This window comes from Panthera pardus, unplaced genomic scaffold (genome assembly GCF_024362965.1).
Source record: "Panthera pardus isolate Hobbes unplaced genomic scaffold, ASM2436296v1 HiC_scaffold_8, whole genome shotgun sequence".
Lineage (NCBI taxonomy): Eukaryota > Metazoa > Chordata > Mammalia > Carnivora > Felidae > Panthera > Panthera pardus.
Genome location: NW_026527013.1, coordinates 95,171,052 through 95,197,926, shown reverse-complemented (window position 1 = coordinate 95,197,926; position 26,875 = coordinate 95,171,052). Strand labels below are relative to the sequence as shown.

General features: G+C 35.1%; 1 protein-coding gene across 7 annotated transcripts in view; it reads right to left on the bottom strand.

The window, feature by feature from the left end:
- The window catches only part of AKAP9 (A-kinase anchoring protein 9), a 152,645-nt gene that overhangs the window by 39,397 nt on the left and 86,373 nt on the right, over positions 1-26,875 (bottom strand). For 4 of the 7 annotated variants that reach the window (XM_019443282.2, XM_019443285.2, XM_019443287.2 and 1 more), the window contains 6 exons: positions 24,912-25,144; positions 7,396-7,558; positions 6,250-6,462; positions 5,271-5,309; positions 3,639-3,871; positions 2,589-2,708 (listed from right to left, as the gene is read on the bottom strand). In XM_019443282.2, coding sequence (XP_019298827.2) covers positions 2,589-2,708; positions 3,639-3,871; positions 5,271-5,309; positions 6,250-6,462; positions 7,396-7,558; positions 24,912-25,144 — 1,001 coding nt within the window. Of the gene's footprint in view, positions 1-2,588; positions 2,709-3,638; positions 3,872-5,270; positions 5,310-6,249; positions 6,463-7,395; positions 7,559-10,701; positions 11,139-24,911; positions 25,145-26,875 lie in introns of those variants that run through there. The other 3 variants (XM_019443283.2, XM_019443286.2, XM_053897134.1) reach the window with 2 other exon arrangements.

The window sequence follows — 26,875 nt, the reverse complement described above, 5'->3', positions numbered from 1 at the left end:
AAAGACCACAAAGCAGCAAAATAGTACAATATACTGTAAGAGTTAGATTATTTAGATCTTGAGAAAATCAGCATCTGGGGAATCAGATTTGGCAAGGTAAGGACAGAACCAATGGATCACAATGTTCCAGGAGAAAAATCAAATACACACATCCATGTTAGTTTCTTAAAGTTTCATGAATGAGGCAGGTCACACTTTTCAAATATAACAAATAATATACTTACATACTGTACTATTAAAAAAATTTTTTTTTAAAATTTATTTATTTTGAGAGAGACAGAGACAACACATGTTGGGGAGAAGCAGAGAGAGAGGGAGAGGGAATCCTAAGCAGGCTCCCCACCACCAGCTCTATGTGGGGCTCAAACCCACAAAGTCATGATATTATGACCTGAGCCAAAACCAAGAGTCGGACACTCAACCGACTGAGCCACCCAGGGGCCCCTATAAGATTTTTTAAAATAAAATTTAACTATTACTATTTCTGAAAATAATTTTACATGTTCACTATGTACCAGGCCAATATTCCTATGAGGTGGGTTCTATTATAATATATATTTAATTTGAGAGAGAGAGAGAGTGCAAGCAGGAGACGGGCGGTGGGGGAAGGGAGGGGGGGAGAGAGACAGAGAGAGAGGGAGGGAAGGAGGGAGTGGGAGTGGGAGAGGGAGAGGGAGAGGGAGAGGGAGGGAGGGAGGGAGCGAGCGAGAGGGAGAGAATCTCAAGCAGGCTTCATGCTCAGCACAAAGTCCAATGCAGGGCCTGATCCCACGACCCTGGAATCATGAGCTGAGCTGAAATCAAGAGTTGGAAGCACACTGACTGAGCCACCCAGGCACCCCACCATCTCTGTTTTAGAAATGACTAGATGAGTTTTAGAAAGTTCTAATGAGTTAGCCATTGTCACACAGGTGGTAAATAACAGAGCTATTGATTCAAATTAGGATGGTGTAACCCCAAGCATGATGTCTATATAACTGTAACAAGCCATCCTTGCAATTTATACAATAAATCTTCCCTCATTCATGTAGCATTTATTTGGCAAATATAGAGTTCTATGTTTCTAAATGAGGAAGTGGATAATTGGGACGAAAAAGGAGAAACAGGGAGAGTGGTAAGGAGGCTACCAAAACCATCCAGGCTGACAGTGACAGCCAAGATTTAAGGAGATGAATGAAATGGAAAGAATAGGAAGATGTAAGATGTAGTGCAACATGCCTCACCAAGGGGCTGGAAGTAGGGGTTGAAAAAAAAAGTGGAATAAAGAATGAACTCTAGGTCTTAGCAATAAGAAAGGTGAAGATAGTATCATATTTACTGAAAGAAGAAGGAACATGTTTTATTCTTGTCTTTCTCTGATGGGGGTTAGTCAGGCATCAAGAGCTCTCTTTTAAACATGTTAATTTTGAGACATCTAAATGGAGATAGATGGTAAAGCATCTGAGTATTCAAGTCCAGAGTTCAAAAGAGATGTCAGGGGAGCACCTGGGTGGCTCAGTCGGTTGGGCGCTGGCTTCAGCTCAGGTCATGATCTCACAGTTCGTGAGTTCTAGCCCTGCGTCGGGCTCTGTGCTGACAGCTCAGAGCCTGGAGCCTGCTTCAGGTTCTGTGTCTCCCTCTCTCTCTGCTCCTTCCCCACTAGTGCTCTGTCCCTCTCTGTCTCTCAAAAATAAGCAAACATTAAAAAAAAAAAAAAAAAAAGAGATGTCAGGGCTGGAGATATAAACACATGGTCATTTACACACAATTACCTGGGAAGAGAAAATTAATAGGAAAGAAAAAGGGGGCCAAAGTCTAAGTCTTTGGGTCTTCCATCATTTATTTTGGGTTGAGAAACAAAGACTATGGAAAGAAACAAAATGAAGTAGGTATGTCACAGAAGCCAAGAGAAGGAAGTGTTTCAGGAAGAAGGCTGCAATGAAAGCCTCTGAGGATGTGTATGATGAAGACAGAGATGATTTGTGGACATGGCCAGGAGGATGGTAACTTCCACAAGAACAATTTCAACAAAAGAGAGGATATAAACCCCATTGAGACAGAGGGGTTAGAACGTCACTGCACTGGACTGAGAAAAGAATGGAAGATGGGGAAATAAAATTGTCTGAATATAGACAACTCTTGATCAGTTTTGTTAGGAACAGGAATAGAGAAAGAAATAGATAAGTTTATTTAATTGGGCAAAACTAGAAGATAAATGCAGGTAGAAATGACTCCAAATTTCAATGCAAACAATTTTTAATGTTTGTTTATTTTTGGGAGGTGGGAAGGGGCAGAGAGAGAATGAGACACAGAATCTGAAGCAGGCTCCAGGCTCTGAGCTGTCAGCACAGAGCCCAATGCGGGGCTTGAACCCACAAGCCGCGAGATCATGACCTGAGTTGAAGTCAGACACTCAACTGACTAAGCCACCCAGGAACACCAATGTAAACAATTTTTAGAATTTCAAGAACTTTTCACGCTGAAGTAATATTTAATTTTCTGATTTTGAAGATTTATATATAATAAAATTTTAAGTTCTTCACAACAGACATCTTTTATGACACACAATATGCTGTAGCATAGACAGTATCAGTAAAGTTCTTTCTTACCTCTCTAGTTTGATGTTCATTGATAGGCTGGAATCGAGGTACGACCTTAAGTTGCTGTTCTAGTTTCTGTATTTCCTGTTGGAATACATCTCTTTCGTGTTCTCTATCAATGGCTTGCTCCTGAAGTTTAATAACAATAACAGTAACTGAAGAAACAATATATACTGAAGCTATTATTACTGCTACTTCTTTTAGTTATACATACAGTTTTATTTAAGATAAACAACTGACGGCCACAGAATACCCCAAACCAAAAGGTTTCAAAAAAAAGAACACCTGTTGTATGGTACATAGGCTATTTGGAATCTTTGACAGGAATGTCTGCATTTAAATATTATTTGAAGCATGACATTTTTAATAATTCAAGTAATGTTAAATACAGAATGAGATAAAAATATTCTCCCAAAAATGAATTTATTTTTTTGGAGCAAAGGAGGAATTCCACTGTTAATTTAGTCATTAAAAAAATAGTAAGTAGAACAAACTGTTTAGTAAATCAATTTCTTTCATCCTAATCTAGGTTTTGTATCTAAAATTATAAAATCTGTCAGAATCTGATTCCCTGATATATGAAAAGAATATCAGGCCTTAAGTGAAACCCCAAAGAAGAAAATCCATATGAGGTTAAAGATTTAGTATCATTTTGGAAGACAGTAATGACAGCATAACAACTGTTCCAAGAGCACAGTGTTACTCTGTGTGTATCTTTTGTGGGTGAAACAGTGTTGGCCAGTTAGCTCTCAGGATCCTCACCCTGCTTTAGCAGTTGGTTAAAGCAAAGTCTTGGACAAGCTTGTTAACTCTGAATTTAGAAAGGCTAACTGGTGGTTTACTCATAATCTGCCTGTACTGCTTTTAATTGTCATAGGTATGTAATAAAAATTATTAGAATTTTTATTTGGAATAGTAGTTTTCAGTTAATTGGTAAAAAACACAGGTAGATGAAAATGTTAGAATTCAAGTTTCTTCATAATTTAAAATTCACAACCTAGACTACCAGCAAGTAAGCACTCCAGTGACAAAATCAATATTCAAGTTGAGAATACTTACATCTAAAAATTTTCTTGTTTTTTCTAACTGCTTTTCCAGTGCTTGGTTTTGCTGTCTTAAATCCATTAGCTCAGCATTCTTTTCTTGTTCCAGCTCTATAAACCTACTGACTTGTTCCTCAACATCTATTTCGAGAGCTTTCACTTGTTTTTGAAGGTCGTCACGTACTTTTTCAGCTTGGCACTGTACTTCTAGTTTTTCCTTCATTAATTTTTCTGTCTCCTGTAGTAATTCTGTTTACAAATATAAAAATATACTAAGTTAAATCAAAGTAATATTGAAATCACCCATAACAACGCTCAAATTTTACCTTCATGAAATAAGAGATCTGAGTTTTACTTTAAACACACGTAAGAAAGGAAAATGTTCCTATGAAAATATCAAAGCAACATATTCCTATAGAAGTAAGCAAGCTAGTATCAAAAAGATTATACCATATTAACAAAAAGAAACATTCTGTCACTAAAAACAGTATTTTGTGAAAATGCCATAGCAAATGACCAAAAAAAAAAAAAAAAAAAAGTCCACTTTCACCATAAGGAAAAGAACAAAGTCTAATTAAATTTAAGCACAGAAATAACTCACCTCAGGCAAAAATCAATTCATTCCAAACCAATAAAGTCACTTTATATGCATACACAATATACATGAAGATCAAAGACTGTAAATTTTTAACCAAGGCAAGTAAGAGTTATAGAAAAAAAAATACAACTACAATCAATTTCCTGTTAGTCTTTCTCCTCATTAGATCCATATTCCTGAGTTAGTCTTGCACGCTCACCCATATATGTATCAAGGGAAAACTGACTATGAGAGGCAGTATGGTGTAGTGCTTAGGAGCAGAGACTGTGGATTCAAATCCTAGCTCTGCCACTTATCTCCTGTGTGATACTTAACACGATGTCCTCCAATTTCCTTATATGTAAACTGGGGATAGTAATACTACTGATCTCTACGAGCTATTGTGGATCAAATGAGTTAATATATACAAAGAATAGTGCCTAGAGTATGGTAAGCACTATATGAGTGTTAGCTATTATTATTAACATTAGTAATACAACAATAAAGTATATAGCAAAGTAAAACAATACTCTAATGAAAAAAAAAAAGGAACATAACCTGAGAGTCCTTACACTAACCAGTCTGCCAATACTGTACTCAGGACTAGGAATCTATAGAAAATAGCATTCCTTTTAAAACAATAGTGATTTAGATGTTAATATAAAACTAAATGAACCAGAAAGTCTCTTTACTAAATTTCACTGATCCTTGATACCATCATCTTATATATTTCCTGATTTAGAAAGAGCATTTTGAAAAGTCATATGGTGAGAATTTAATACATTTTGTTTATGTAAGAAACTGAAATTGTCTTAAGCTCTGTGGAAAAACAGATATAAGATGATGATCACTACGAATCTCAGTTGTTAATTTCAAATATAAATATGTATTTTTATTGTAAGAAAAGTTTTTTGTTAAAGAAAAAAACTGTAAGTATGAAACACAACAGCAAAATTAGAGGTATGTTAGTTGGAAAAGTAGAGGTATGTGATTGAAAATCCAAGGGTCACCCCGTTTTTGGAGTTGTAAGTTTACCACCCAAAGACTGGCCATGCAATTGTATAAACACACCTGCTCCCGGTGCTGCATCGACTGCAGCATCTACTAGTCCTATAAGAATAGAAAGAAAAAACACACACACACAGAACAAAGATATAATTTACATGTCTACTTCCTAAAACAGAATAATACGTAAACACAAAAGAATTAGAAGTAAAAGTTGAAACCACTGATTATTATCATTTGTAACATTTTGATGTACCAGTATTTCGTGAATGTTTTACATGTACGATACATACACTTTGCACATTAAAAAGACCAACCCTAAACCTGTGTTAAACAAATTTGAGCAACCAGAAACAACTGCACCGTATTACAAAGATGCATGCTGTATTTCTCGATTAGCAAAATTCAACTAATAAAACTACACATTTATAATTCCAACTGCATGTGTAATATAAAAGTGGGAGGATATGATAAAAAGGATTTGAAGTTCCACCGTTATAATGACTGACGTTTTCTACTGCTAAAAAAACTATTACACACAATTTCTCATTTCAGCAAAGATTAAATGTTATTTATAAATTGTATATTCTTTGAACTCGTACACAGATTAAACTAGATGTCAGTGTAACAGTCACTGACCTTTTCAATCTATTCTCTTGCAGGCTGAAATCCACCCCCACCTGCTTGCTACTAATGCTGGATCAGTGCTCTTTTACTTAATCCAAGTATACATTTTTGCTGCCTTTCTGCTATCAAAAGAACTGAATCTTACACAGCTTAAAAAATATCCTGCCACATTATGCACAGCTGTCTCCTGAGGCAGAAGTTTAAGGAATTATCTTTTCCTGTTAAAATTTGCCAAAGGAAAATGGAAAAAAAAACCAAACTCCACATAGTTGGCTAATAAAACCTTTATCAATGAAGTAGATTTTCTTGTAATTCTTCAACCCCCACATGAAATACGTGAATCATGGCACTGAAAGGAGAAAAGAGCCACTTTGAACTTTTAAGGAATGTTTCATACACAAAGTCTAAAAATACATACGCTGTTCAACTGGGCCTGCCTCAGCTTTCATAGCCTCTTTTTGTCTGGACAGTAATTCTCTTTCTTCTTGGATCTGCTGTTGTTCTGCTTCCAATTCTTGCAATCTATTACCTGCACATAACAATTCCTGTTCAAGACGATCTATTATATCAGTTTTTTCTTGAATTTGCCTTTCATAAAGAGTTTTTTCATCTGCATAGCCATCAATGACACCTATAAGATAAAATTAACAGGGAACAGGATTAAAACTTATTTTAAATCTTACCATTAGGCGTTCTATAAATATCTTGAATGAATCTGCTGATGACAGCAGCAGTTATGGTACATTCAATGCAGGCTTTTTCTTGTTTAACCTTTGTGCCTAAATATGATGTTCCTTTGAACTATTACTTTGCTATGCTAAGGTATCACATCATGTACGTGATAACTCACTTTATCAAACACATGTAAACAGACAAGAAAGCTTAATATAAATCAGATGCTTGTAAACCAAGTCACATTTTAAATATACTAGAGAAAGTTGATGTTTTAAGTGATTCTAGAAGGCCAACACCCACAATGGTATGGCAGAATATAAGCAGTATGAGGCTTCAGAGGCTTAAAGCCCAGCATCACCATTTAATGGTTACCTTGAACTAACTAACTATCTATCTATCTATCTATCTATCTATCTATCTATCTATCTATCTATCTAGGTAGGCTTCACACCCAACACGAGGCTTGAACTCACGACCCTGCGATTAAGATCTGAGCTGAGATCAAGAGTCAGATGCTTAACCAGCTGACCCACCCTGGCGCCCCAACCTTGTATAATTTATTAACATCTCTTGGCTTCAGTCTTTTCATTGCTAAAGTACAAGACTTGTCTTAGGATGGTGGAATTTTGGTAACAAATCACCATCATCCATTTCTATATTTTCTAAAAATTTTAATGCTTTCTAGAATTCTATTAAACACTTTTTGATAATTAAAATTATATAGCTTTTAAAGTTGCTTGGAGAAAGTCTGAAGACAAATTACAACTATGTTTCAGTGCTCACCCTACATTAGAATACACTTGTGATTTCTAAACTTGGCTTGCATCAAAATCTCTACTTTTAAACCTGAAATTTTTCCACACTCAGTTGCCAATAGCAAGTTGCTCACCCTCAGCCTTACTGAGCTCCACAGCCAGCTGTTCTCTAGCCCTGGACTCCTCATGAAGGCGCTCTCGCAATTCTTCTTGGCACTTAAGGGACTCTGTCACTTCTTGTTTCTGTCGAAATGACTCCCGCATCAACTCTGTCTGTGTAACTTTCGCATGTTCAAGCTAAACAAGGAGGGAAAGCATACATGAAGGAAGACAAAGTGTTGGGAATACCCCACTAAAGTTTAACCAGAAAGGGTTTTTAAATAAAAATAAATTGTTGAACTGTAACCATTTAATATTTCTAGTGCATGCTAACATTAAATGGGGAAAGTCAGTATACAAGTAGATTACCTACATATAACTTTCCATAAGAGATGTATTCTGGTTTTATTGAACAAACAAAACAATGCTTCTTTTGGGGGTGCCTGGGTGGCTCAGTTGGTTAAATGTCCGACTTTAGCTCAGGTCATGATCTCATGGTTCGTAGGTTCGAGCCCCATGTCAGGTTCTGTGCTGACAGCTCAGAGCCTGGAGCGTGCTTCCGATTCTGTGTCTCCTCTCTCTGCCCCTCCCCCACTTCCGCTCTGCCTCTCTCTTCTCAAAAACAAATAAACATTAAAAACAAAATGAAAAAAATGCTTCTTTTGGAAATAAACCAACTTATATCACTACATCTATATTCTATAATATAAAGAAAGATATAAAGTTAGTAAGGCATAGGCTCTTTTTTTATTTGTGGAAGAATTTTATGTGATTGGGCTCTATGTAAAACTTAATTTCTTTTATATTTAACATTTATTGATTGTGGACTCCTGCTGTACATTGTGAGGAATATATGATTCATATAATGGCATCAATTAAGAAAATCATACTGTCATAACAAGATGAAAAAAATTATAACCCACATTTTAACTAAAAGCTTTATATTTCTATTTAACTGTGAAACAGCAACAAGACTTTATATGAATATTCAATTTATTTTCAAAATCTTACAATACAGAGGCATTACCCATAATTACTCATAAATACAGCCTCTTTTTAAATGCTGTTATTGGCATGACTACATTCTTAAACAATTTTTAAGATGACAGTCAAGTACAGACTCAAGGCCAAAGCTCTCAAAAAATAGTGATCATTGTTATCAGCTCCATGAAATTACAGAAAAGCACCATCTCTGCCTTTGTTTTCTGAGCTTCTGACTGCCAGCACTTGTTTATCAGTTCTTATTTTTAGTTAAACTAAAAACTGAGCTCAAATGTTTCTAGTATTTAGTCCTATAACACTAAAAATTTTGAAAAAGCAATCACCATATATACATATATATATATATATATTAAAAATAGGCTGACAATGTCATAAGAATTTGTAAAATTATAAAGTAGAAAGATATTACCATGTTTTATGGTTTAAAAAATGCAGTGGTTTCTAATTTATAGGCAAATATCAATAATGTATTATCAAATTATGATATTTAAAAATATTTTATTTTTAAAGACTTCTGCTCTTCACATCTGAGTAGTATTTACCATAGCAAACACATTTTAGAGTTACTAAATAAAGTCTTTTATGGTCACTCTAAGTCAATTTCCAAAATATCAAGTATGTGATTGTTCTTGTTTTATTTAATAGGATGTGTTAAATATTATTTACAACTTACTACTTGGAGATAATATGAATACACATTTAAGACTTGTAATGGATAGTTGAGCATACATTTCAAATCACAAAATATTTCTTAAAACATCTGTCATGTCAATGCTACCTCAACAAAGATAAAACTCTATATATTTCTACTTTTGACTGGGAAAAGAGTATTTTCTTTTAAATGTAGATAACTAATAAACATTGATTTTTTTACTATAAAGAACATGATCACAAAGTATGAACTAATTTATATATAATTACTCTTTTGAATTTACAGTCACAGCCTGTATTTTTAAAACATACCAATTGTTTCTACATATGTAGATAGGTAACTTTTTCTGTTTATTATAAAGTGGTTGCCTGGTAAATACATGAAAACTCTGAAAGAGTTCAAAGCTCTGACTAAAAAGGATAGTTTCTTATTCCTTTTTCAAATTTACTGTACAAGAAGCATTCAGCATTTATAAAAAAAAATACTTGATTTACATAAGAAAATTAAATTGTTTTTGCTTCTATGTCTACTTCTTAACAAGATCTAAAGCAGCTTTTAAATGCATTTAAATAGTTAGCATAGAACCACGAGACATAACTTTAGTTTTGCAAAACAAAACAAAAAAATTAAAGAATCAAGTACAGTAAAGCTAGCAAACAAATTTCATTTATTATAGCAGATGGCACTCGTACTTTACTGGAATAAGAGACTCCCCTTTCAAATGTTCATCTAAATATAATTTAAAAAGCCTCTTCTATCCTGTTGTTATGACTTATTCCTAATACCTAACAATATGAAATACATAAAAATTTCATTTCAGTACTTCTAAATAAGTTAAGAAACTTATTATATTAAAAAGCATTACATTATAAAACATCAATAAATATACTGTCACTTTAACATAAAAGTTTCAGGGGAGGTAACAAAACTTCTGAAAACCATCTGTCTTGTTAAATATTAGCTAGTGCATTACAATTAAAGCCATGAGAGTCGTAAAAAGTGCTGAATAACTTGTAGTTATATTGAATCACTTGAGGTGAATCATTCACAACATATTTATGCGTTAAATAAACCTGAAGTACTAACTATGCTAAGTACTTACCCTTAACAATGTTTATAAAATACATGTCACATAAAAAGTAGAAAACAGTATTTCCTCACAGGATTAGTAGGCATATTAAAAATCAGTTTCTTATGAGTTAACAAGAAAATTAAAATTAGAATCCAGATTTTCTTTTTCCTTGTCTGGAACTATAGCCAATACACCATAATATTGTAAACAATTCCTAACTGGCTCACTTGGCTGTTTTAAGAATCATAACGCCTATTGCCTTTTAATCACTCCATTTTTACTCAGGATTGGCACCATAAACATATAAAAGCAAGATTCTTAAGGAGAAGCAGGATCTTTTTAAACAGCTTGCCTGGCATGGGAGAACTGTAATACTATCTCACTCTGCTTTCTGGAATCAAAAACATAGCCAAGATGGGGCTCTTAGAACAAATTTAGCCCTTCAATACATCTAGGATAAATGAGTAGTAACATATGAAACAATAACAAAACAAGATTCTATTCTACTTAAGGACATTTAAAGTTCATTTCTCATTATACAGGTTTTTAAATTAGATGTATAAAAAACTGAAAGCATGAACTAAAACTAAAAGAAACCAAGTTTTTTATACTTACTGAATAAGGAGGGGTAGGCAGTGAAATTTTAGAAATAAGTTTTAATATGTGCCCATTTCTTTTATGAATAAAATGAAAAATAGAAGTATTAATAATTACTGAGTTATTTTCATCCAAATGTTCACACAGAGGAAAAGGATATGGTAAAGGCACACGAGATTCAACCTCATAAATGTCTTCATCTTGTTCTTCCAACCATGAGCCACTGAGTTTGACAGTTGCCAAATAGGTCCTGTAAGAATCCATTCTAGAAGATGCAGCTGCCAATTTTCCTCAATCACTTTAACAGTTTTCCACTACATTAAAAAGTTCTTTTTAGTTTATCAAGAGACACCATAGTTGTATGAAAATTTTTTTTAGTACTATCAAATAAACATTTTATTAATTCATACAACTGAACAACAAAAGAAAAACCCCACAAATCTATTTTAAAAACTACATCTCCGTGAGTCTTCGTCAAAAACAAAAGAAAAACAAAGACAACAAAAATAAAAGCAAACACCTTTTTAACTAGAATAATTAAATCCTTGAAGAATAGAAGAATGAAAATATAAATATCTAATTAGCTGAGCAATAAAACTGCTTTCAGTATCAAACATCTGTGGAAATAAGCCTTCCAAACAACCTGGCAGGGAAGGTTGAGTTTTAAATCTCCATAGTAGCAGTCTTCAGAAGTGTAGCTGCAACATTATTTCCCTTGTTCTTGCTGCTTCACTCAATTCAAAAGTAAAAGCTCCTCGGAACTGAGCTATTCAAATAGGCTCTCATGCTGAGCCAAAGGATTCTAGTCAGTGTCCCCTGAGGAAAAGGTCAGAACAGAGGGTGTGGTTTCATGTCTTTACCTATAGGTACTGGCAGGTGGAGTGTGAATTAATACGCCCACAAAAAAGCCTGCCTAACAGGATCCAAGTTCCACGTCAGAGCTTTGAAAAGGGTATTTAGACACGTTTATGATGTTTCTAAGATAAGCTAGTATTTTTCCATCCTATTCAAAAATTGTTTTAATTTGAAAATGTGAAATCAAGTAGGTTTGAGTCTACTACCAAGTAGTTCTTAAAGTGTATCAAATAATCATAATTATTTCTAGAAAACTAAATTAGTACTTCCTTTTGATATTTCCTTAAAATAATACTCATTCTTTCAAGCAGTCACTAGAACTAAGTATAGATAGTTTAGTTATAACCTATTTCTACACTGAATTGTTTTTAGAGTGAATGTTAAGGGGGAAAAAACACTCTTTTTAAAAGCTGCATTATATATAACTCTCGGTAATTATACCACTTAAGATACTCTATGAACACGGACTAAAACTCAAAAGGGCAAGTTGCATATAATAAATGTCAGTGATATTGAATAAACTAAACACTCAGAGTTTTAAAAGATGAACTTACTTTTTAACATCAAAAGATCCTCAATAGTGAGAGCTGTTTCAAATAAATGAAAAAGCTTTCATTGTGGTGCCTTTTCTCTATCCAGTAACTAAATAGCCTAAACCCAAAAAACCAAAACCTTTTATCTACTATGGAAAAAACCCTACTAAAGCAAGCAGGTAATATAAACTTAAAGGAGTTAACACTCAAAGCCTTCATAGTAGGCTAATAATTAGGGGAGAGAAAATGAGATTTTCTACAGAGAGCCCAGAATCTACAGGCAGATGTTCTGGGGCAGTGCAGCTGCCTCTTTTAATTCTGGATTAGGCAAGGACAAAATTTTGTTCATGCTTTTTTTGTTAGTTTGCCAGTTAGTCTGTGAAGATGTCTTAACATTTTCACAAAATGGAGGCCTAACAGTACACTGGTTTAGCCAAATTTGACTTTTTTGATCTTCAGCAGATACAAAGTCATCCGTATCCTAGCTGCTCAGCTTTATGAATTGGTTGCTAGGACCCATGCTTACTTAGCATATCATATAGTTCTCAAAATACTCTTTCCTCGCTCCCTCTGGAAATTAGTTTATTTTGATAATGTGGTGTCCAATTTCTCGTATTTGAAGCAAAAACAAAACTCTGAAAGTAAGAAGTATCGTTTAAAAAAATTTTTTTTAATGTTTATTTTTGAGAGAGGGAGAGAGACAGAACATGAGTGGGGTAAGGGCAGAGAGAGAGGGAGACACAGAATTGGAGCAGGCTCCAGGCTCTGAGCTGTCAGCGCAGAGCCCGATGCGGGGCTCAAACTCACAGACCACGAAATCATGACCTGAGCTGAAGTCGGACATTTAACCGACTGAGCCACCCAGGCGCCCCAAGAAGTATCTCTTTAAAAACAGAAACATTCAGGTCAAGGTAAGAACTAACTACAAAGAAAAAAAAAAAGTAGGGAGGAAAAAAAAGACTCAAAAAGCAGATTAATAAGATGATTTAGAATGAGGCCAACAGTCCTTATAACAACAGAATATTAACTAATGGCATATTATATTAATTCATGTTCAAAAAGGTGACCCTAAATTAAAATAGTCCAAATTATATCTTTCCAATTTTTGAAAGCACGTAAAACTTGTTTCCATCCATGTAAAACAAAAACATCAAGATGTAGACCCTTATAACAGAACATAGGTCAAAGTTAAGAAACTAACCACAAAGAAAAAAAACAGTAAAATTAAGGAGGGAAAAAAATGACTCAAAACAGCAGTAGAGTTGATTTAAGATAGAGGAAAATAGCTCTCCTAACAACAGTATATTAACGTATGGTATATTAACTGATGTTCAGACAGATTACTCTGCACTGGAATAATTCAAATTCTATTTTTTTTTTTAATTTTAGAAAGCACATAAAACTTTTTACGATCAAAAGCAGTTAAAGCAAAATGACTTCAATTTTTAGGAGGATGCCCTTTAAATATTTAGACTAGCTCATTGTTCCCAGGTTCCAGATAATCAAGATTTCAGGCATATTTGAAGGCTATTAACTTGTTGTATAGAGCTACGTTTGTTTCCCTAACTAAACAGCTTTATTTGAATCATACAATGTTAAGATATTTAACCTTTTCCGCCCTTAAACATTTCTTTCAAATTGTAAAACACTTCTGTTGCTGTCTTTTGGATACTGACTTGTTCACTTATTTCTGTAAGTTATTTAATAGAGGGGCTGAATCCTGGATACAATACTCTGACAGAACCCTGACCAATATAATAAGCACACTGGGGGAAACCCTAATGGGAAAATGCATTTCAACACTTTGATTACAATTATGTTTAAAACTTAACAATGACAGGGGCACCTGGGTGGCTCAGGTAGCTGGTTAAGTGTCCAACTTCAGCTCAGGTCATGATCTTGCGGTTCGTGATTTCGAGCCCCACATCGGACTTCGTGCTGACAGCTCAGAGCCTGAAGCCTGCTTCAGATTCTGTGTGTCTCCCTCTTTCTCTATCCCTCCCCGACTCGTACTCTCTCTCTCAAAAAATAAACATTAAAAAAAAAAACAAAAAAAAAACCCCTTAACATTGACAAAACAAAATCTTAAACTATTGTTTTATCCTCAGAAAGAGTCTTCTTTTTTGAGAAGATATAGAAACATGTCGCTTAAATTCCATTATTCTCAAAAGTGATACTAAACTCATGAGAGTTACCTGTAATAACCATCATTCTGTGGGAGGAAGTTCCTCATTAATTTTTTCCAAGGCCTAAAGGAATCTCTCAGTAGCACCTCTGAATTCTGGAAAAGCTGAAAAGGCTACTCCCATGGAACAGACTGAATTCCTTTTCTACCTGATTCAAGAAACAAGAATCTGAAACCATACTCTCAAAGATAACTTTTCTGCAGTACCACAAAGAGACTACTGAATAAAGATTATGTTAAAGAGATACCTTTCTAAGGGCCTGTGGGTAGTCTTTAAGCACTTTCCCTCGTATTATAATGAAAACTCTCCCAACAAATAGGAAACTGCAATAGATTGAATATAAGCCTAATTTTACAGTAGCCTATCTGGGCAAAAGAGAAATACAATTCATCACATTAATGACATTCATCACAATAATCACATTATATGGATTTGCATGTATATACCACAGGGCAAGTCACCTGTCTAATCAAATAAAGTAAAATAATCCTTTAATAGATGTTATGAAATAAGCCCAGATAGAAACCCTGATACTTAGTAAACAAACTCACTAGTTCTTTTGTTGAAGCAGGATGTATCTATGGTACCCAAAGCATACTAAACCTTAAAACTAAATACAAGGCTTAATCACATATCTTCTACTAAAATCACACAACATAAAAATCCACACTGTTAAAAAGAAAAGAATCTTGAATATCTGACAATATTTACTTAGGCTACGGGGACTTCAATGAAACCCCGCCTCCATCCCAAACATAAATCCACAATAATCTGCAATAATCTTTCTCCAATCTGAAAGGAGGCAAGTCTTTTTGATCCACACACCACACCTTCCACTTGTTTCTGGATTCCATCCTCACTTATTCCAAGGACCTGGCTCAAGAAAGCCCATCTGTTTGTGACCTGCAATCTTCAACTTCTCCACTTCTACTCAAGGTATACCATTCCAACCTTTAAAAAAAGCACCTTCCCTTTTTCAAGCCAGTATTCTGTTTTCTTCACAGCTAGTAGTCACAAAATTGCTGTCTCTATTTCTCCAACTCTGAATTTTGAATACTCCTCCACCAACTCCATGAAACCATTCTCATCAAGGTCACTGTTAACACACACAATGAAATATCCAATGGACACTAAATCATCAGCCACCTATAACTTTCTGTAGTAAGTGACAACTTCTGGAAAAATCACTTCTCATCTGGCTTTTATGACACTATTCTCTTGGAAAAATTACTTCTCATTCTCGATCTCTCCCATAGACTTAACTATTTTTATTCTATGTTTTTTTTTTTGTTTTTTTTGTTTTTTTTTTTTTGAGAGAGAGAGAGAGAGAGAGAGAGAGAGAGAGAGAGAGAGAGCGCGCGCGCAAGTGAGCAGGGGAGGGATAAAGAGAGAGGGAGACATAGACTCTGAAGACAGGCTCCAGGCTCTGAGCTAGCTGTCAGCACAGTCCCACGTGGGGCCCAAACTCATGAACTGTGGCATCATGACCTGAGCTGAAGTCAGACGCTTAACCAACTGAGCCACCTAGGCGCCCCAATTTTTATTCTCTTTTAAATGTCAGCATTCTACCAGTACAAAAATAGCTCTGTATACACTCTAAAACCATGGCTTCAAGGTCTTTAAGTAATAACAACCTTCAATCTAGTTCTACCCAAACTCCCAAATCACCCAAAAAGTGATTATCTTTACTTGATGCCTCTTCTATGCATTTCAAATGAAATACAACAACTTGGTTGATTAAGGATTTATGCTTGGTTTCCTCTTCTCTTCCTTATCCCCTACATTCAGTCATACCAAATGCTACTAAATTCAATTTCCTAAAAGTTTTAAAATCACTTCCTCCTGCCTTAATTTTACTTCTATCACTTTTTACTTGGAATATATTATAAGGGCCTTCTGCTTCCTACATTCAGAATCTCTCCTCACCATATTCTTGCCTATCTGCCTATCAAACCGCTGCCTAAAGGAATCTAAGACACAAATTTAATCATTATTATTTTTTTAATGTTTATTTATTTAGAGAGACATGTACACAGGAGGGGCAGAGAGGGAGGGAAAGAGAGAATTCCAAGCAGGCTCCGTGCTGTCAGTGCAGATCCCTTCACAGGGCTTGAACCCACGAACCATGAGATCATGACCTGAGCTGAAATCAAGAGTTGCTTAACTGACTAGGCCACCCAGGGGCCTCTGATATTCTATTCCCATCAAAAGTATTTCAATGACTGTCCACATTTTACAACATAAAGTTAGCTTATGAAGGACTCTGACATGTAACTACTGGCTATTTCTCTACCTTTACCGTCTATCAGTTTTCCATCTTCCATCCCCGAAGTTTCATATCACAATACTATCCACTGTCTGCATACATATCATGCTGGTTTACACTATACCATTCATCACAAATTTTCTTCTGACCTACCTACTTAGTTTCTACTTGTCTTTTAAGTCTTTCACTTCTTTCCCCTCATTTTCTCTTGAATTACACTTTCATCTCCATTACTCCACCAAAGTGCTCTTGTAAGACTACCAATGATGCCCAAATTTCAAAATCCATTCTTTAGTCTGTGAGTAACATGACCAGTCAGCAGTAACTGACCTCATTCATTTTCAAAGGGCAGAAGAACTGGCAGTTAAGAGCACAGCCAGACTGCCTGGGTTCAAATTCTAATCCCACCACCTAACTTGTATATCTGGGGAAGTGACTTCTCTAAGTGGTTTCTATGCTTCTGCTTTAGACTTCTCCATCCCCTCAGTCTATTTTTGACAATGCAGTCAAAATGATCCTTTTGAAAAATAGAAGTTAGATCAGTTATTCAAAAATTTCTAATGATCCATCCAAAGCTAGAGACAATCTGCATGTCCTCTAAATAAATTATATGGTACATCCATACAATATAATATTCCTCAGCTATAAAAAGGAACAAACTATTAATACATGCAACAACATTGATGAATTGATGATGAATCATACATTCACTTTAAGACAATGAAGCCAGGCCCAAAAGTACAATGATACAATGATAATGTATCATTTTATTTACACCAGTCTGGTAAAGGCAAAACTATACGCATGGAAAGCAACCAGGGGTTGCCAGTAGCAGGAGGTAGAAGGGCTGACTACAGAAGAGAAGTACTGGGGAATTTGGAGGGATGGAATGATTCTGTATCATGTTTGTGGTGGTAGATATAAAACTCTATGCATCTGTCACAATCGAAAGCATTACCCATACAAAGAGTGAAATTTACCATATGTAAATTAAAAAAAAATTAACCAGAACATAGGGAAACCCAAAATGGAATAAAAACTGTAACAAATAATTCTAATTGTATTAAAAGTGAATAACAAAACTACTTAAGAAGTGAGGAAGAAAAGAGTTAACCTAACATACTTTGAAAAACAGTATTTTCGACTATGTAAGGCTAAAGACAAAAAGTACTGTACATATGTAAATATGTTCTCCTCAGGGGTATAGCCTTGCAATTGTGAAATTACTTTATGGGTATATATGGCTGAACAAATAAGTAAAATGAGAGCCTAGTCTCTCATTGATGGAGAACAAAGTTACAAAGGGAAGGGGAAGGGGTAGAATGAATGTTGTGGTACTGGATCAGAATAAGAGGTAATATATGAAGTTAGGTTTTTACTATATATACATAAAGATATGGAAATAAAAACAGATGCAAGGGTTAATATACCCCATATATTTTCAAACGGTCTACAAGAGAACCTACAAGTCATGATACACTTGGTTAAAAGTGAACTCATATAACATCCAGATCGTGGTTTGTAAATCTCATTCTCTAACAAGAAGCCTAAATTCCTTGGAGAAGTGGTGGATTCTAGGGCTGGGGCAGGAATAACACAAAATTGGTCTGGAGCCTCTGATAGTGCAAATGCTCAAAAAAAAAAAAAAAAAAATAAGTACTTTGAAAAGGTGTAAGAGCCAACCTGAAAGAGTTCTCAATGCCAAAGCTGGAACAAAATAAACTACTATAGTATTGGATTATTACCCACTGAAAAAAATAAACAGGCATGAATACATATAGATCCTGATTATAAATGTAATAATTCTAATAGATTAAGGAATGAGGAAGATAGAAAATCACCATTAGAATACCACAGTAATAATTGCACAGGCAAGATCCACCAATGAATGCTCAAAATAGTGGATGAAAGTTTAAGGAGAAACAAGATATTTGCATAATCTCGAAGTACCTCCTCCAAGATATTTATTAATTACAAAGGGAAGAATAGTAATGGTACAGTGAAACCCAGGTGACACCACAAGAAATCAAGATTAACATTACAGTAGTAAGACATATTGACATCATGTGCCCTCTGATATGACACACTGAGAAGGCACATCATTTTTGTGATATTTTTGTCAAAAATGCTTAAGATTCAGGTAATTGTGAGAAAACGTCGGACAAATCCAAATTGAGGGACATTCTACAAAATAACTAGCCAGTCCTTATTAAGTGTCAAGATCATAAAAGACAAAGAGGGACTCAGGTACTAACCGTCAGAGATAGCCTAAGAGAGCTGAAGAAGACATGACAACTAAATGTAATGTGGGATTCTGGAATGGGAAAAGGACGTAGTGGGAAAAAATGGTAAAATCCAAATGGTTTGTATTTCAGTTTATAGCACTGTACCAGTTTTACTTTCTAAGCTTTGATAATTATAATATGGTTATGCAAGATGTTAATATTAGGGGAGGTCAGTGAAGGGTACATGGAAACACTATTTGTACTATTTTTGCAACTTTTCTCTAAGTCTAAAATTATTTCAAAATAAAAAGTTAAAAAGTTATACATAATGACTCCATATCTCATTAAGAATTGAATTCCAAGTTCCATGTTATCTGGTTCCCAAGTATCACTCTGACCCCATCCATCTTCCACTCTTCTCACTCTCCTTGCTCTAGCCACACTGGCCTCTTTGTCAGCCACACAAAGAACAAGCACATGACCTCCTCAGGGCCTTCACACTTGTTATTCCTTTGCCTAAGCCATTCTTCTCATACTTACCTATATGGCTGTCTCCTAATCTTCCGTATGAAATATGCCTGACTATTCCTTTATCAGGGAAGTCTTCCTCCATTTTCCTATATAAAATGTGCCCTTTCGTCATCATGCTCTACCTTCCCCTATTTTATGTATCTTCCCAGCAGATATCACCACCTGACATACTGTATGTTTATACACTGTTAGTTGCCACCACTGAATTGTAAGCTCTACAAAAGTAAGGATTTTGTCTATTCTATTCAATGCTATACTTTCGGTATATAAAATAGCAATTGCTATATAGTAGGTACTCAATAAATATGACGAATGAATGATTCATCTCAAGCATCAAGTCTTCCAATAAAACTACCTGGGCCTACCTTGCTCCAAAGTATGAGATGCTACTCTCTTTCCTGGTCCTCAGGGTATACTGTACAGAGCTACTTACCTGAACTTCTTGGTCACTGCAAGCACTAATATACTATAGCAACGTCTCTCAACTCTGCCTTAGAATTTTTGTAACAAGTGAAAAAAAAAAATAAGGTAAAAGGGAACTATACTATTATGAATAACCAAACAATGACACATTAAAACAAAAATGGAATACAAGTTATTTCACAGAGGTGATTACACATAATTTTATCTCAATCTGACAAGCTATTAATAAGATTCATTAGGTTCAAGAACATTTTAGTTATTAATGACAATATTCTGAAGAAGTCAATGGCTTTAAACATCTATCCATGGAAGAGTAGTGGGTGAATTGAATTTGGATTAAAAGAAATCACCTAAGAAACACCTGATTTTTATACCAAATGTCAACAATTACTTTAACCTTTTATATAATAGATATTAGTAGAACACTTCAAAATTCAGTTAGAATAATGTGAACATTATACTAATCATCTCTAGAACAGTGGTTCTCAAACTTCAGTGCATTATCAGAATCACCTAAAGGACCTGCTGAAACAAAGGTTGCTGGGCTTCATCATTCAGTAGGTCTGGGACGGGGATTGAGAATTTAAATTTACAGCAAGTCCTCAATGATGCTGATGCTGCTGGTTTAGAGACTGCAGTTTGAGAACTACTTAGTGCTCTAGGCAAAATTTTTGTGACCTGTTCATTGATATTTAAAACAATATGATAAAAGCTTAATAATAAATTGCTATCTTATTTTATTTTTTATTTTACAAATTGCTATTTCAGTTATTTGACAGATTGCGAATAATTTGGAAAAATGACATGGTCAGGCTCCTACGGTACCTCACAACTTGATCACATAAGCAGATGTGATGAGGTATGATCTTGGCCTGGGAAAACGAGTATTTCAGTTGGATCCCACACACTTTTCTGTTGGCAGTATTCATGGATTATGGGGGAAGTTTCTCTATAATAGCCTATAGGAACAAGTCCAACCACAAATCCCTTCTAATTTATTTACCATTTTCCATGGTGTTTGTCAAATTATTATATAATTGACCCTGGAGCAATGCGGGGGTTGGGCCACGGATCCCCTGCACAAAAATCCAGATAACTTAAAAAAAAATTTTTTTTAATGTTTATTTTTCTGAGAAAGAGAGAGAAAAAGCGTGAGCTGGGGAGGGGCAGAGAGAGAGAGGGAGACACAGAATCTGAAGCAGGCTCCAGGCTCTGAGCTGTCAGCACAGAGCCTGACACAGGGCTTGAACTCCTGAACCGTGAGATTATGACCTGAGCCAAAGTCCTCCACTTAATCGACTGAGCCACCCAGATGCCCCCAAATTCCATATAACTTCTGACTCCCTGCAAACTCTACTAATAGCCTATTGTTGACCAGAAGCCTTATTGATGACATAAATGATTAACACATATTTTGTATATATGTTATATACTATATACTGTACTCTTACAATAAAGTAATCTAGGGAAAAAAGTTAAGAAAAATCACAAAGAAGAGAAAATATATTTACAGTACTGTGCCGCATATGCTGAAAAACATCTCCATATAAATGGAGCTACACAGTTCAAACCTGTACTGTTTGAAGGTCAACTGTATTGCATTAACTAGACTGTCCATAATTTACAATGATACCAAGTGGCAGCGACAGTATTAACAGTGCTCAAGATCCAGGTGAAAAGTATTTAACAGTGGTCAAGAAAGGGAAAGTATTGTCAGGTTTTTCATAGCATGAAAGAGTACAAATCACGGAAATTCAATACTAATGTAGCTGAAATGTTAAAAAAAAAAAAAAAAAGAGGCAAGACTATCAGAGACTGCAGAGAATAAAAGGGGTAATTATGACACATATGTATTCAAACTTTAAAAGTGGTGAAAAGCAACAGCTGAAAATGCCGGAACTGGATCAGCTGACTCAGTAGAGTAGCATATTGTTAAAGTGGCTTATATGCAAGCATTCTAAAAGAAAGCCAATCCAGTATTTATGATAATTTAGAAAAGACAAAATAGTAAATCTTAGTAGAAAATATTATTTTCTTATAATAGCTATGGAATTCCTTATTATGATGTAGCACTCAGAATTTCAATGTTTGAGCTTCAGTAGTCTACCTAAGGCCGAAGAAAAATACAATAAACATTGAAATTCTCTGATCCAAGAGTATAATGTCTTAAATTAATAACACAAATGAAGCTGGTTTTTATTGGTGCCATTTTCTTACCATCACTTAGGATGTTGGCAATGAAAAATAACTCACTGTGGTTTTAGTGAAAGATAGGACCACTATTGTTTGTATAGTTATCCTTTTTATTGTGTATTAGTAAATACACAAAGATTTCAGTTTTCAAAACTACTGAACTTCTTTCAGTTCTTTGTGATGCTCAAGGACATCTGTAAGTAACTGACTTTTAATCATTTTGTACCTGCTCTGAAAGAAAGCTTCAGAAAAACAAGAATTGCCCAAAGACAGCAATTTCTTCTGTTACATATATACATACACATATCTTCAGAATTTATCTATGAAAACATTTCTGAGACCTGCTTAACTGAATATGAATACCTTAGTTTGGCCAATCAAACTGCTTTCTGGTACAACGCAGAAAATTAACAGTAGATATATTATGATACATTCCTCTGGCCAAATGGTGAATTCTCATTCCAAGTGGTAATTTGTTTTCTGGTTTTGTTTTTTTTTTTAAGTTTATTTATTTTTGAGAGAGAGAGAGAGAGAAAGAGAGAGAGAGAGAGAGAGAGCGAGCAGGAGAGGGGCTGAGAGAGAATCCCAGGCAGGCTCCACAATGTCAGCACAGAGCCTGACATGGGGCTTGAACAAACTGTCAGATCATCACCTGGGCCAAAACCAAATCAAACACCTAACCAGCTAAGCCATCCAGGTGTCCCTGGTAATTTGCTCTTAAAGATACAGTCTATATTCTATCCCAGAAAAGAATTTAGACTACCTCCTTACAAAGAAAAATGAACCTGGGAAAAACTCTGGTTATCTGATGACTATTCAGAAGGCAAATATTTCACTGGAAATATGTTGTTTTGATAATGCCTTCTTTGTTAAATGCCAATAGCAAGTTGCCAAGATAAAAAGAAATGGATAATGAGAAAGTAACCAAATAGTAGGTGGTTAACAAGTGATTTCAAGGGTCAGTAACAAGGAGAGGACCCAATCACTAACTTAACCTAAATGAATTTGGCATTAAAACACAAAATATATAACAATATTTGCCAAATATGATGCATCCTACAGTCACTGCTATTGCAGAGACATTCCATAACAGAGCAATTTCTTAGAGGAAAAAAAGTAACGTCAATAAAAGCCAGACATTAGAAATAGCAAGACATAGGGGAGTCTGGGTAGCTTAGTCAGTTAAGCGTCCGACTTCGGCTCAGGTCATGATCTCGCTGTCCATGGGTTCAAGCCCCGTGTTGGGCTCTGTGCTGACAGCTCAGAGCCTGAAGCCTGCTTCGGATTCTGTGTCTCCCTCTCTCTCTGCCCATCCCCCACTCATACTCTGTCTCTCTCAAAAATGAATAAAAGATTAAAAAAAAAAAGAAATAACAAGACATGAAAGACATGTCTTTCAACTTCTCAACTTCTGTTAGAAATACACATGGATCTATGATACTCTGAATAAAGATATCAATGAAAATGTTAATACTGGCTCTAACTGATGACAATGGAGTACTCATTCAAATAACACCATAGCTATGATTCTACAGCTTCTTTTACGTAACTTCAGTAACTTAAGAAATAATTACCATAGTGTAAAAAATGTTATAGACAGAGAAAATTGCATTTTAACTTATAAATGGTTGTGTCCCTTTAAAATTTCTATAAAAACTGTGCTTCAACGTAGAAACTGTCCCTCACTACCAAGAGATATTGCCTACCAAGAGACAGTAAAATGAGGTAATCTATTAACGTTCATGAAAAGGAAGTAAAAATGTGAAGGATTACAGGTATGATTTGTTGTCACATGACAACAGTAGTTAGTGTGTTAGGACATACTGGAGCATATAGTTTAAGAGATTGCTGATACTATACCTTCAAATAAATAACATACACTGCAGAATATTACAAATAAGCGTAAAGTTAAAATCTCTTTTGAAAATTAAAAACAGGGGCGCCTGGGTGGCTCAGTCGGTTAAGCGGCTGACTTTGGCTCAGGTCATGATCTCGCGGTCCGTGAGTTCGAGCCCCACGTCGGGATCTGTGCTGACAGCTCAGAGTCTGGAGCCTGTTTCAGATTCTGTGTCTCCCTCTCGCTGACCCTCCCCTGTTCATGCTCTGTCTCTCTCTGTCTCAAAAATAAAACGTTAAAAAAAAAAAAATTAAAAAAAAAAAAAAAAAGAAAATTAAAAACAGACCTACCCTATGACCCAGCAATAGCACTGCTAGGAATTTACCCAAGGGATACAGGAGTACTGATGCATAGGGGCACTTGTACCCCAATGTTTATAGCAGCATTCTCAACAATAGCCAAATTGTGGAAAGAGCCTAAATGTCCATCAACTGATGAATGGATAAAGAAATTGTGGTTTATATACACAATGGAATACTACATGGCAATGAGAAAGAATGAAATATGGCCCTTTGTAGCAACGTGGATGGAACTGGAGAGTGTGATGCTAAGTGAAATAAGCCATACAGAGAAAGACAGATACCATATGTTTTCACTCTTATGTGGATCCTGAGAAACTTAACAGAAACCCATGGGGGAGGGGAAGGGAAAAAAAAGAGATTAGACTGGGAGAGAGACAAAGCATAAGAAACTCTTAAAAACTGAGGGTTGATGGGGGGGTGGGAGTGAGGGGAGGGGAGGTGATGGGCATTGAAGAGGGCATCTTTTGGGATGAGCACTGGGTGTTGTATGGAAACCAATTTGACAATAAATTTCATATATTAAAAAAAAAAATCTCTTTTGATATCAAAAAAGTAATGTTCAAGAGTCTAGAAAATCTGAAAAATAAAACAACATTGAATTTTGAACTTGAAAAGTCCATCAGGACATTAAATGAACTCTTACTACCTGAAAAGAAACCCGGTGATATCAAAGATCCCTGTTGTTACAAAGATAACCAATTGTTAAGAACTTGACTAAATTTACGTGAGACAATAGAAAGAAAACATTTAGATGTTCACTGGCTTAAAAGAAAACCTACTGCAAATTTAGTACATATTAGCAACATAAAGAGGTTACCTGACTACTCGTTTCACTTATAGCTTCCAGGAGTTTCTCAACTGCTGCTTGTAGTCGACCGCTAATACTGAGCATAAGTTCTTCATTTTCAGGGTCTATTTCAGTTCCAGCAAAACCACTCCTCATGAGTTGTTCTGAGAGATCTGTCCCCTCTTCAGTTACTTTTGACCATATACTACTGTCATTTCTTGGCACATCACCTCCAGAATAAGAGGGTATAGATTCATCTGTAACTGGAATAACAGTATTTTAAAGGCATAAACCAATTATGTTTAGTAATTATAGTAAAAAGAGGTTATAAAATAAAATGAAATTAAAACCTGAAATCACTGAACTATAAGGTCTTTTTTTAAAAGGTCTTTTAATAACAACACTGCAACATAATAAATAGGCAAATACAGAATGTAGTATTATTTGATAACATAGCAGGTAGGAGAAGAAGAATGCTATGCTAAGAGGGCTTTCTAGAAATTAATACTTGGGTTATTCAGTATTTTTTTTTTCTTTCATAAAAGCTTTTAAAACAACTTTCCACAGGTATTTACTAAATACCCACCATGTAGGATTTACTAAGTAATGGAGACTTACAGGTGGCAAGATCTGGTTCCTACCCTCAAGGACCATTTAATGAGAAAATAAATACATAAACGACATGAAAAGAAAAATACTGCAATGGAATATTTCAGGTGTATGGAGGGATAGAAGAAGGGCTTGATTTTGTCTAGAACAGATCCTCTGATATCTGAGCACAATACTGGGAAGCATCACCAGTTCAGGCTAGACAGTAAAAGGGACTAAGATCATTTTGCAGCTTGAAACTTTTGTAAGAGGTATACTACAAACAGATTAGTAGGCTAATGAGCAGTACTCATTTAACTATGGACATATATATCCACATTATTCTTATTTTTTATTCAGACAAACTGAGTTGACATGGGCAGAGAATCTGGACGTGTTTTCTGTAAACTGAAATAAAAGCATAGGTTACTCATTGCTGTCATGGAACACGATACTCATCTGTGGCAGCACAATACAACCTAACAACAAAATGTCCTAAAGAAGAATTTCCTATTCTTTTATTACATGTAGTATGTATTTCTTATCAGTAACTGTAGAAAGTTAACAAATTAACAGCAAACTTTAATTTCCAAAGTACTTAGAATATTCAGTTTGATACAGTCATCCAGGAGAATAAGAGCTATTTATTAAAATGTCTTGCTGAGGCAGCTGGTGTGTGTAGTTCTCTCACTCTCATGTATGAACAGTATTAGATACAGTTTCAGATGCAAGATCTGAATGCAGCACAGTTCAACGTTCACTAAGTACCTCCTCTATACAAGTCACTGGCTAAAGAATCCAAGACTGGATTCTAGGAAATGATTAAAAAAAAATTTTTTTTTATGTTTATTTGTGAGAGAGAAAGAGAGACAGAGTGCAAGTGGGGGAGATGCAGAAAGAGAGGGAGACACACAGAATCCAAAGCAGGCTTGAGGCTCTGAGTGGTCAGCACAGAGCCTGATGTGGGACTCAAACTCATGGACCACAAGATCATAACCTGAGCTGAAGTCGGCCACTTAACCAATTGAGCCACTCAGGTGCCCCACCTAGGAAATGATTTTAAATGTTTGCTATCACATAGTTTATCAAATTCTTAGTGTAACAGCTAATACAATTTTCCCTTTGTATTTTTACTCTCAAAATTTAAAAACAGACAGCAACCAGACTAATATTTACTTATGTTATTCCACGTATTCAAAATTGAATGTCTTGATAAGAGGGATCAATACTTTACAAGTATTCATGAGTTCAAAATGATCTTGGAATTCAAAATGAATTCATATAAAGTACAGTACAATGTATATTACAAAGTTACTAAACAAAATGAATGTAGTTCAGAAAATAAATATTTTTGAAAAAACTATGGAAGAAATAGTTTATAAGTGGTATTTAAAGCTAAAAATACA